We start from the raw sequence: 12,493 nt of genomic DNA, 5'->3' as shown, positions 1-12,493 counted from the left end.
CTTTCAAAAAAATTAAAATAAAAAAAAAAGAATAAAAGAATAAAAGGGCAAATTTGGTATTAAAATTAGTCATGATTGTAAGCTTGACAAGAATGCACTGAATTGTTTATTAGAAGTACTTTTTCATTTTAATTTCTGTAATATATATAATATATATTTATTTATTTTTTTCTTGAATATTGTAGAGAATATTTTGGCATAGAGATTAAAATCCATAAAATTAGTAATGCATTTTTTCAACACACCAACTGCCTTAGAGTTCTTCACAAGAATCTCATAACTCCGCGAACCGAACGAAAACCCTCTGTTTTCTCTCACGATTTGAGGTTGAAAAACGCAAAAATGATTGAATTTGTGTTGGGAGGGTTGCGCGTACAGAAACTTGAAGGGATTGGAAGCGTTTCTATTAAGAAATAAATGTCTCTCTGAAAATCGCGTGATTTTCGGCGAGATTAAATGATATCTTTTTTTTTTTTGTTCCAAAAGCGAATCGTTAAATATTCGGTTTACGGGTTCTCCCTGCAGTCACATGGCTTTGCACGCTTTTGTAGTCAAACATTGGTCTACAATCCATATATAGCACGAATAATAACAATAATGAGTATTAAAGAAGCAATCAAGGTCCTACGGTTGGTCAGTTCCATGGCTCGGATTCTTTTCTAGCCCTCTCAAGCTCTTAAAGTTTATATACCCTACTCACTCCTATTTCAACGGTGTAAGTCACTCATACAGTGCATTTAGTCTTTCATTTCCTACTCTCCATGATCCATCTAGTCATTGTGCTTCCTGCGCGTAAGTCGGGGTGCCCTCATCTATCTCGGGCTCAAGGAAAATCTAATATATATGGAAGAGTTGTCACTCGATATAAGTAACCTCTCAGTCTTCTTATATCTCCATGCCTACTGCTAAGTGCTAGTCGGAAGCTCCCTTAGTGGTGCTAAACGATCTCTTAAATCTCTTGCCATTTGTAATTCTAGACCTTCGTTGTAGGTCATCGAGGTACGACTTCGACATCAGTTATAAGCTTTCATAAGGTTCATACACTCTAAAGTTCAACCAACTCTCAAGGTACTACTGTGGATCCTTGCTGCTCGTGACAAGTTCACTAAAAAGAAATTAATTGAAAATTTTTCTAATAATTCCCACATAGTACAATCGTAAATCATAAGTCCGTTTAAGTTATCCGGTCCCTTGACAATCAAGTCAGGTTTACGTTTAGACTAGTTGACAAACACCTAACATCCTCGTATATTCGTATAAGTAATCACGTGCATGAATAAAGTTCATGTCAACTCTCAAGGTACTACTACTGCAGACCCCGTAACAAGTTCACTAAGAGGAAGCTAATGGGCAAACTTCCTAATAATCTCCCATAGGGTACAATCATAAATAATAAGTCATATATACTTGTCCGGACCCCGACGATCGAGTAAGGTTTATGATTAAAGACTAGTCGGCGAACCCTTAATCGTCCATGTATAACCGCATAAAAAATCATATACATAGATAATGGAGAAACAACATAGTGACCTGGACATGGATACCTAATCATGGTTTCGATTTTATTCAGTTCATAGTCAGTTCATTCATTCCTCGGGAACACATGAATCGTGAAGTTTATCATGCTTTTTCGAACATCAAACCAACTTAGTTCAAGCTCAAATTCCTATGACATGCTTCTTATCATGCTTCTATATATACTACAAAAATAGCTTCAGGTATTGATGTGCTACTCGGTAATACTCAACCATTTTTAGGTTAGTTTTTGCACCCAAAGACTCCACATTTCTCCGAACTCCCTAAATAGGTCGTAAAATAAGAGAAAAGATGAGTACCATTGAAATCAGACCGGAAATCGTAGTAAAAACACTCAAATTGGGCAAAAATGTCCATTCTTTTCGTATATGAACAGTGTCATGGAGAGTACGATGAATGGTTCATGAACCGTACCGCGATTTTCATGATTTTGCATTTTTGCTTCTTGTCCTTTCTCAGTTTTTTTCTTATATTTGAGGTTCCGATAACTCTGGATTTCTTTTACAAACATGTAGATCTCTTCAACACGAACCTTGTGATGTCCCACATTGGTTGGGAAGGAGAACAAAACACCATTTTACAAGGGTGTGTGGAAACATTCTCCAGACGTGTTTTGAATCCTTGAGGGGAAGCCTGAAAGGGAAAGCCCAAAGAGGACGATATCTGATAACAGTGGATCTGGGCCGTTACAAATGGTATCAGAGCCAGATACCGGACGATGTGCCAGCCTTCTCATTGTTCTTCGAAGGGGGGTAGACACGAGGCGGTGTGCTAGTAAGGACGTTGGGCCCCGAAGGGGGTGGATTTGGTGTCGGTCCCACATCGATTGAAGGAAGGGAAGAGTGCCAGCGAGGACGCTGGCCTGAAGGGGGTAGATTGTGACGTCCCACATTGGTTGGGGAGGAGAACAAAACACCATTTATAAGAGTGTGTGGAAACCTTCTCCTAGCACACGAGTGTTTTAAAGCCTTGAGGGAAAGTCTGAAAGGGAAAGCCCAAAGAGAACAATATCTGTTAAGCGGTGGATCTGGGCCGTTACAAACCTCTTGAGATAGAATCCAATTAAACAAGTTTTCTGGAGACCGAGCAGCATATCAACTTCGAAACCCTCGCAAAAACCCAGAAACTCCTTACCTCAAATTCCAACTCGTTCTCCCTCGTGTGTAATTGTTAGCCCTCGATCTCTTCTTCAAGTTTGTATGGTGTATCCTCTCGAACCTACACATCTAAGAATCCCCTAATTCTATTAAGATTTGAGGTCACATTAGTTGAAAGAAACTCAAAGTAAACCCACGAGAAAAACTCACCTCAATGGAAGTTGGTTCTTCGCCTCCTCAAGTTCCTCGATCTAATTTCCTCCACCGTGCTCGTGCCAAACAATTCACAAAGAAACCCCCAAATATCGGAGGCTCAAATAATATCATATCGTGTTCTCTACTCACATCGAGCTTCAACCACCTTAAATCGTCACACGATACTCAAAATCCTCTTCCAATAATATTATATACACAATTATTTATTTATTTTTCAATTATTGAAAAAAAAATGTTTTTATAAGGATTGTACTCTAAGTCAAGCTACCCACCCACCTTGCCAAACACGTGCTGCCATTATTTTCCAATTTTAATTTATGGTCACCAGACATCGGGCAGGGTAAAATAGTCTTTTAACTTACATTTTAATATTTATTTGAATTTAGGTATTTAATATTAATTCCCATAAAAAAAAAATAGAAAACGTAATTGAAAGAATATAAATTATTATTATTTATAAATAATAAAACGTGTTAATAAAGCGGCTTTGTTTTTCAATCATTCAAGTGTTTGGTGGGACCCACCTCTTTTATTTATTTATTTAGGGTTATTAGTAAAAATGGCACGTGTGTAATATTTTATATAATATATAATTTTTTTATTAAAAAATAATGTTTTGATTTACTTTTGCAAATTCACGTTATTCTCGTACTGTTCGATTCTCGATCATCACCATTTTTAATGGGTTAGTCACTCGTGCCTACATGTAACTTCTAGATGTACAATTCATAATTACGTCACAAAATTTATTTATTTAATTTGATAAAAAAAATCGATAAATATTTAATTTTGTATTTCTAAAACACGCCATGCCCTAAAAATAAACATATGTGTTGCTTAAACACGAAGATTAGTTAATATTATAATTTAATAATTAAATTATTAAATTATTAAATTCATTATACGTCACTTTTATTTAACGGAGTTGTACTTTCGACATTTTATTTAAATATGAATATATTTTATAATTGTACGATACAATTATTTATTATATATATATATATCTTAATTTTTGTTCATTTTATCGTTTGAAAAGTCAATTTTAATTATTAAACTTTAAAAATAAAAATGGAAAATATCAAAATAAAATTTATATTTTGGAAATTTAGAAATTAAATTGAGATTTAAGTAATTAATTAATTTATTTATAGTCTAATAATAAGTAGTATTTATAAGGAAACAAAAATGGTGATTTATAATAAAGATTTCACGTGCTTCTCACGTGCTCTAATTTCTAAATAATTCATTTTATTTGCTATATATATATATATATATATATATATATATATAATATTATTGTGAATTAAAGACGCCCACATGTTTGTTATTTTCACACACGCAAACGGAGAGAGAGAGAGACCCCATGTGCTTACCAGAATGAACAATGAACGTGAAATATGGCCCACCATAAATTATTTTTAAAATAATAATAATTCCCCAAATTATTTATAATTTTTAAAATATTTATCCAAAATTTATATTTATTTACCATACATATAATCCTATATAATCCTGTTACTTACCTCTACCTCAGTTACTAACATCTTTTTAAATTATTTAAATTTTATAATGGTTTTTAAAGCTGGACAGGTAGAATTATGTTGGACTGTAATCTTATTTTCAGTTTGAATTTTTTAATTTTTTTAAAATTTAACCCTACCCAAATAGAAAAAAAATCACACGGATTCGGGTTGAATAATCTAAATTGATTAAGCTCTTTGGTCACTATGTTCGATTAAATTGGTGATACATACGAGAAAATATAGATTTTAAGATTAAGTTAATTAGGGGTTGTTTTTTTAGTTTGTTAAGAAAGGAATAATTTAATGAATCAAAATTTTATTTTAAAAAATAATTGAAGATTATGTAAGATATTTTTTTATGGCTTTAATAATAATAATAATTATAGAATTAATAATAGAAAGAGAAAAAAACACAAATGGTCGTAGTCATAATTCTTTTTCCTTGACTTTTATTCTGGCAAATTCCACCTTTAATATTTAAAAATTAAATTAATTTATTTAAAAAAAAAAAAAGAAAAAAAAAGAGAATTTCTTATTTTTAATGCTTCAAAAAAACGTGCTTCAACTCCTCAACACGGAGAGAGAGAGAGAGACCAAATTCCTTTCCCATTGGAAATGTGAAGAAACTTGAACCGTCATATTCCCTGTTTTCTCCATCGCCGCCGCCTACGACCACCGGAGCGCCGGTTATCTCTCGCCAGGGGAACTATCTTCACTCCTCCTTTCACTCCTGAAATTCTGCAACTATCTCGCGGATTTTGGGGATTTTGATTNTTTTTTTTTTTTTTTTTTTTTTTTTTTTGGTTATGTCGAATCCATCGGACGCCGGCGGAGGTGCGAGATTTGCCGACCGAGAGCTGTTGGCGAAACGGCTCGGGAAATCGAACTTTTCTCAGACCTGTAGTCTGTTGAGCCAGTTCCTGAAGGAGAAACGAAGTCTCGCAGATTTGAACTCCGATAAGGCTCCGAGGAAGAAGCCGAGAGGTATTGATTTCGTTTCGAAGAAACGAATTGATTCTGTTTTTCTTACGAATTTTGAAAACCCTAGGATTTTTTTAGATCTTATCTGAGACGATTGAATTCTACTCCTCTTGAACTTACTCGAGAATTTTCCCCTCCTTTCTTTTGGGATACGTTTTAGATGAACTGGAAAAGCCCGAGCCGTCACCGCCACCACCTCCTCCGCCGCCGTCTATGACGAATACGCCTAATTCTTCCGATGCAACACGACAGCAGAAGGATAATCTGCCGAAGTTCGTCGGATTCTCCAATAACACCATGAACAAAGGGGAGTTCAGGTGCTTAGAAACACTCGCACATTTTTAGGGCTAATTTCCTTTTCCAATTGTGTACGGATTTTTAATTTACTTGCTTACTGCTGCTGCTCGCGAGAAAATTGCCAAAATGGAAAGGAAATTAGGTTAAATAAATTACATCTCTATGAAATGGAGTTCTGATTTCTGATTATTTTCATGCAATTGAATCAGGAGACCGCCCTCACCGGAGCCTGCAACCGCTCAAATGACCATATTCTACGCCGGAAAAATTCTGGTGTACGACGATTTTCCAAACGAAAGGGCCAAAGAGATCATGGCCTTGGCCGATAAGGGAAGCCGCAGCGCCACCACCACCACCGCTCCTACAGCCATCCCCACCAAATTCGGTTCTGATTTGGAAAAACCTAACAACAACAACTCTCCCGCCATCGAGCCAAATGTTGTGGCCAAAACTCAAGCTCCTGTACCGGCCAAGCCGGCGCCGGAGCAGCAACGGAAACCGCAACCGGAAGCAAAAAACTCTTCTGGTAATGAACCACCATGAACACAGAAATTCAAAAGATAGATTCTGGTTGATTATCTTAATCTGTTGTTCCTAATTTGATTTTGTGCCCTTTTAATTCATCAAACAGATTTGCCTATTGCTAGGAGGGCTTCACTCCACAGATTTCTTGAGAAAAGAAAGGACAGGTATAGCTTTTCTATAATTCTTTTGTGAAGAAAGCCCTCTGCTCAAGTTCTTCTCTTATAAATCCTGATTTGGGTTTCCTGTTCTTTTTTTATAGCAAAAATCTTGTAAATGGCAGAAATCATGACAATATTTTTGTTATTTTTATGAGTTCACCTTAGATATGATTGTAGGATGAGTTTTTTTTCTTTTCTTTTTTCTTTTGGGTATGAAGTCGAGTCGTGTTGTTTATGATCAGAGCTGTAGCAAGAGCATTATACCAAGTGAACCATCTTATTATTAGATATGATTGTAGGATGGGTTTTTTTTTCTTTTTCTTTTTTTTCAGTTGTTTATGAAGTCTAGTCGTGCTGTTTATGATCAAGGGTTGTAGCAAGAGCGCCATACCAAGGGAACCATCTTATTATTAGATATGATTGTAGGATGGGTTTTTTTTTCTTTTCTTTTTTTTCAGTTGTTTATGAAGTCTAGTCGTGCTGTTTATGATCAAGGGTTGTAGCATGAGCGCCATACCAAGGGAACCATCTTATTATTAGATATGATTGTAGGATGGGTTTTTTTTTCTTTTCTTTTTTTCCGTTGTTTATGAAGTCTAGTCGTGTTGTTTATGATCAGGGCTGTAGCAAGAGCGCCATACCAAGTGAACCATCTTATTATTAGATATGATTGTAGGATGAGTTTTTTTTCTTTGTTATGAAGTCGAGTGATGTTGTTTATGATCAGGGCTGTTGNTACCAAGTGAACCATCTTATTATTAGATATGATTGTAGGATGAGTTTTTTTTCTTTGTTATGAAGTCGAGTGATGTTGTTTATGATCAGGGCTGTTGCAAGAGCGCCATACCAAATGAACCAGCAGCTTGAGGCTACTTTTAAAGAAAGTGGAAGCAGCTCAGCCAATGAGCCCGGACCCGAGCCCGTTCCCGTGCTCGAGGCTGAAGCTGAAGAAGGCTTCCCAAGGCATTTGGATCTCAACTTATAACGTGGTTTTTCATATCTATCCCCTTGAAGATAGCTCTCCACAATTTAGTTGCTATTTTGTGTCATATATCACTGCTCTTCCAACAATTATGCCTTTCTAACAAATATTATCTCATGTATTTCTTCTCTTCTAAAGAAATTTTCGATGCCATAATAGGAAAAATAGTTCTTTTCCTTTATAATTATTGTTTGTTGTTGAGATATTAACAAAGAAATATTGGATATCTTAATATTTGAGTAAGTAAATATGAGACGTAGAATCAAATTTTTTGTCAAAATTATTCTATAGTTTGCGTGTGATTCTCCAATTTTATGAACGTTTGAAAAACTTTCGAATTAGTTAGGAACTTTATGGTATATTTATTTTTTATATTATATTAAGATAACACGTGAGGATTATATTAATAAAGTTTAATTTTATATATACATATATATTTTTTTTCAAGTGAAAAACAAATATGTTCGGATAAATAAAATATTTACTTTATCGATTATGCACTTTAGAGACTTTTAAAAAATTTCACAAATTTTTAGAAAATGTTAATTATTTCCATTTTTTATACAGTGCAAAATATGTTGGAATATATAATTAAAACTATACGACCATATGCTATAAATTTTAAAGATTTATTATTATTATTTTGAATTTATGGGTTATAATAATTATAGACTCAAAAATTTTAAATTTATAAATATATTAAAGATTTTATTTATTTTTTTAGGGAAGATAATTGATTAATTAATTAATTATATATATGGAAATATTTAAGAAAAATAGTGAAAATAATGTATAAAAAGATTATAATTTTCTGAATTGTCCCCTAGAAATGTAAAGAAAAAGGAGCTGTGACAGACGTTCATCAGGTCAGCTAGAAAACAGGCCAACCAATTCGACGATAGTTGTCAAGATTGGATTGGCTGTTGCATATTTGGGCGTAACAGGTCCGTAACTATATCTTCGCCCGGGCCCGAAACGGCATTTTATAAGTTTTGCAACTTAGTACCCGCAATCGAATCCTCTTTCCCCCCAACCCCGAAAAGCCTTTCCCTCTCTAATATTTCTCGCCTTTGTTCGACTCTTAACCCTAACCCCTCCTCTTCCCGGTAAAATTTTTCGTTAATTTTGACGGAAAATTGATCGAGGAAATAAGAATGCAACATCAGAGATTGAAGCAACAACAACAACAAGCTTTGATGCAGCAAGCTTTGCTTCAGCAACAATCTCTTTATCATCCTGGTCTTTTAGCTCCCCCTCAGGTTCGACTTCTTCTTTGTTTTTGTTTTCGTTCACATTTTTATGATCGACACCTTTTGTTTTGTTCAATTCTGCATTTTGTTTGTGTGTTTTGGTTGTCGATCTCGGAGATGTGTCTCTGAAGTTACGGCCGATTTGGTGCTTGCTGTTGTAGCGGTTTTTCGCTAATTGTGTATGGTTTTGAGTTGTGGACGCTTGAAGGTTTGTGATGGGTATTGGAGTTTTTGTTTCTTTTTAGTTGTGGGTTTCTGCTGGGAAACCTTGAGCTCTTTGGAATTTTTGTTTTTTTTGTGTTTTTGTTCTTAATTAATTAAGACATCGGACCCATTTGTATGCTCAAGGGCAGTCAATGATGGTAGGATGTTCCATGCAGTGGTTCACTTCTGGGGCTTAAATTTTCCATTTGGTGTATATTCTGTCGATGCAAGATGTTTGTGTTGCATTTTTTATTTTCTATTTTTCAATTCGTTCTGGGGTGCAGGTAGATTATATTATTTTATTCATCACTTGCCATCCTTGTTGATGACAGCTGACTTATACTAAACTTGAAGTTCCATACGATGTTGTGAAGTTTTGAGTGCTTGGTCGCTGGTCTGTGTCTTTCCTGATACTTTGATTGTTTTCTTTTTTCGTAATTGTGTGGTCTCTGTCTCTTCAATGTACTGATTGAAATACCATCGTGGTTCAGCCGTCATTTTGTAACAAGATTTCTTTTAATTGTCATAAGTGCTTTCTTTTTGTCCTCCACTCATTTCATAAAGGCACATCAGGTTTCTTTCTTCTTTTTTATATGTTTTGTTGTTTCCATTGCACAGCTTGAACCAATTCCAAGTGGAAATTTACCCCCAGGCTTTGATCCAAGCACCTGCCGCAGTGTGTAAGTGATTTTCAAGGCGCTTTATCCCCTTAATGCCATCTCCTCTTTTTTGTCTGCATTATGAAACCTATGTTTGCTTGCAGTTCTCACGTCTCTCTATCACAGATTTGTTATTGACTGTCAAGTTCTCTTGCTTTTAGTATCTATAATTCCCAAGTCACTGGATACCCAATTGTTTGATTTTCTGAACTTTTGCTTTAACATTATGTCTTCTCAAATATCAATCAAGTTTCTAGTTGTTTTTTTTTTATATGTATACGTATATGACTGTAGTTGATTACTTATGTATCTTTTGTATTTTCTTTGTTTTCTTTTCCTTTTGAAAACTTTTAGTTTCTTTAATTTCGAGGAAATGCAGGTACGTAGGAAATATACATACACAAGTAACAGAACCACTTCTTCAAGAGGTTTTCGGGAGTACAGGCCTTGTTGAAAACTGCAAGCTTGTCAGAAAGGAGAAGGTTGGTCCAACTGAGCTCATAAAACAGCTCATAAAACATTTNCTTTTTTTTTTTTTTTTTTTTTTTTTTTTTTTTTTGTGCACAGGTCATTTCAACATCTTTGTGGGTGATCTTAGTCCTGAAGTTACTGATTCTACTCTGTTTGCATGCTTCTCTGTATTCCCTAGCTGTTCGTAAGCTTCAGCTCCTGAAAACTATTTTTTTATTTGTTTGTTTCTTTGAATTTAAGTTAAGTTAGAGGAAAAGATCATGCTCTCATCCTGGGGGGGAGTAGTTTTTTGTTAATAATTTTTTGTTTTTAACCATCAATATCTGATATTATGTATAATTGGTTTCAGCGATGCCAGAGTTATGTGGGATCAGAAGACTGGGCGTTCGAGGGGATTTGGTTTTGTTTCCTTTCGCAACCAACAGGTTCAAGCTACATCTACTTCAAATATGTTATTTTCTATTATTTCTCTTTTCGTTACTAAATTATGCTCCCTTTCCAGGATGCTCAAAGTGCAATAAATGACCTGACTGGTAAGGACTGTGGTTTAAATTACTTGTAGATTGTCAATTGTAGACTAATTAGTTCAACATTTGTAACAAAGAATAGCTTGATGGTCTCTTCATCTGCTATTTCATTTAATTTTGTGGTATATTGTTATCGTGCATAACAACATGAAAGCAAGTAGTGTCTTGTCTTTGACCTTCGAAATTGACATCTTTCCAATAATTACTTTAACAATTGTAAGGGTCTTCTTATCATCTTTGCATCCTATTTCTCACTACATATGTCTGCTTCAGGTAAGTGGCTTGGAAGTCGACAGATTCGCTGCAACTGGGCTACCAAAGGTGCTGGATCCAATGAAGACAAGCAGAGCTCAGATGTTAAAAGCATTGCAGAACTTACGAATGGATCATCTGGTTAGTGTTCGTTCCCCAACGTTAATGATGCTTTTCAATTCTTTCATTATAACCTACAAGTTTAGAATGTCNATGGGTATTGGAGTTTTTGTTTCTTTTTAGTTGTGGGTTTCTGCTGGGAAACCTTGAGCTCTTTGGAATTTTTGTTTTTTTTGTGTTTTTGTTCTTAATTAATTAAGACATCGGACCCATTTGTATGCTCAAGGGCAGTCAATGATGGTAGGATGTTCCATGCAGTGGTTCACTTCTGGGGCTTAAATTTTCCATTTGGTGTATATTCTGTCGATGCAAGATGTTTGTGTTGCATTTTTTATTTTCTATTTTTCAATTCGTTCTGGGGTGCAGGTAGATTATATTATTTTATTCATCACTTGCCATCCTTGTTGATGACAGCTGACTTATACTAAACTTGAAGTTCCATACGATGTTGTGAAGTTTTGAGTGCTTGGTCGCTGGTCTGTGTCTTTCCTGATACTTTGATTGTTTTCTTTTTTCGTAATTGTGTGGTCTCTGTCTCTTCAATGTACTGATTGAAATACCATCGTGGTTCAGCCGTCATTTTGTAACAAGATTTCTTTTAATTGTCATAAGTGCTTTCTTTTTGTCCTCCACTCATTTCATAAAGGCACATCAGGTTTCTTTCTTCTTTTTTATATGTTTTGTTGTTTCCATTGCACAGCTTGAACCAATTCCAAGTGGAAATTTACCCCCAGGCTTTGATCCAAGCACCTGCCGCAGTGTGTAAGTGATTTTCAAGGCGCTTTATCCCCTTAATGCCATCTCCTCTTTTTTGTCTGCATTATGAAACCTATGTTTGCTTGCAGTTCTCACGTCTCTCTATCACAGATTTGTTATTGACTGTCAAGTTCTCTTGCTTTTAGTATCTATAATTCCCAAGTCACTGGATACCCAATTGTTTGATTTTCTGAACTTTTGCTTTAACATTATGTCTTCTCAAATATCAATCAAGTTTCTAGTTGTTTTTTTTTTATATGTATACGTATATGACTGTAGTTGATTACTTATGTATCTTTTGTATTTTCTTTGTTTTCTTTTCCTTTTGAAAACTTTTAGTTTCTTTAATTTCGAGGAAATGCAGGTACGTAGGAAATATACATACACAAGTAACAGAACCACTTCTTCAAGAGGTTTTCGGGAGTACAGGCCTTGTTGAAAACTGCAAGCTTGTCAGAAAGGAGAAGGTTGGTCCAACTGAGCTCATAAAACAGCTCATAAAACATTTTATATACCTCTCTCTCTCTCTCTCTCTTTATATATATATTTTTTCTTATAATAGGTTAAATCTAATTGTTTCTTTCCTTGTCTATTAACATCCTTGTTGCCACTGCTTTATGCAGTCATCCTATGGATTTATTCACTATTTTGATCGCAGATCGGCTGCTATGGCTATTTTGTCACTTAATGGGAGGCATTTGTAAGCATAAAACTAAATTTGGTATTTTCCATGCTTTGTACCTCTGTTTCTTCCCTTGATATGTGCTTTACAGGTTTGGGCAGCCTATCAAAGTAAATTGGGCTTATGCTAGTGGTCAAAGAGAGGACACATCAGGTTTTGGATCTGTTTTGAATTAATGGTTGAGTTGCCACTTCTTTATTAATTCCTTCTATATTCACCCCCTTTTTGTTTTTGTTTTTTTTTTTTTTTTTTTTTTT

The 12,493-nt window shown here is 34.9% G+C and overlaps 2 protein-coding genes and 1 long non-coding RNA gene across 4 annotated transcripts in view; all 3 read left to right on the top strand.

Annotated features, from left to right (window-relative positions):
- Nucleotides 1-4,949: 4,949 nt before the first annotated feature.
- Nucleotides 4,950-7,563, top strand: LOC111778047 (protein TIFY 10B-like). Its single transcript, XM_023657658.1, has 5 exons — nucleotides 4,950-5,356; nucleotides 5,514-5,670; nucleotides 5,860-6,176; nucleotides 6,282-6,339; nucleotides 7,159-7,563. Exons 1-5 carry the CDS (start codon nucleotides 5,179-5,181, stop codon nucleotides 7,316-7,318), a joined length of 870 nt encoding a protein of 289 aa, XP_023513426.1. The 5' UTR covers nucleotides 4,950-5,178; the 3' UTR covers nucleotides 7,319-7,563.
- A 757-nt stretch (nucleotides 7,564-8,320) lies between these two features.
- Nucleotides 8,321-12,493, top strand: part of LOC111779050 (oligouridylate-binding protein 1B-like) — a 5,572-nt gene continuing 1,399 nt past the window's right edge. Inside the window, exons 1-6 of one of the 2 annotated variants that reach the window (XM_023659103.1) lie at nucleotides 8,321-8,574; nucleotides 9,388-9,449; nucleotides 9,808-10,083; nucleotides 10,249-10,324; nucleotides 10,402-10,432; nucleotides 10,700-10,819. In XM_023659103.1, coding sequence (XP_023514871.1) covers nucleotides 8,470-8,574; nucleotides 9,388-9,449; nucleotides 9,808-10,083; nucleotides 10,249-10,324; nucleotides 10,402-10,432; nucleotides 10,700-10,819 — 670 coding nt within the window. In that variant the 5' untranslated portion in view covers nucleotides 8,321-8,469. Of the gene's footprint in view, nucleotides 8,575-8,643; nucleotides 8,774-9,387; nucleotides 9,450-9,807; nucleotides 10,084-10,248; nucleotides 10,325-10,401; nucleotides 10,433-10,699; nucleotides 10,820-12,493 lie in introns of those variants that run through there. The other variant, XM_023659104.1, reaches the window with a different exon arrangement.
- On the top strand, nucleotides 11,484-12,428 carry LOC111779052. Its single transcript, XR_002812638.1, has 4 exons — nucleotides 11,484-11,560; nucleotides 11,894-12,021; nucleotides 12,178-12,254; nucleotides 12,328-12,428. It is a non-coding gene; the product is annotated as an uncharacterized LOC111779052 (long non-coding RNA).

Source organism: Cucurbita pepo, chromosome LG17, assembly GCF_002806865.2.
Source record: "Cucurbita pepo subsp. pepo cultivar mu-cu-16 chromosome LG17, ASM280686v2, whole genome shotgun sequence".
Classification (NCBI taxonomy): Eukaryota; Viridiplantae; Streptophyta; class Magnoliopsida; order Cucurbitales; family Cucurbitaceae; genus Cucurbita; species Cucurbita pepo.
Note: the sequence above shows the minus strand (reverse complement) of the source record. Positions and strands in the feature narration are given on the sequence as shown.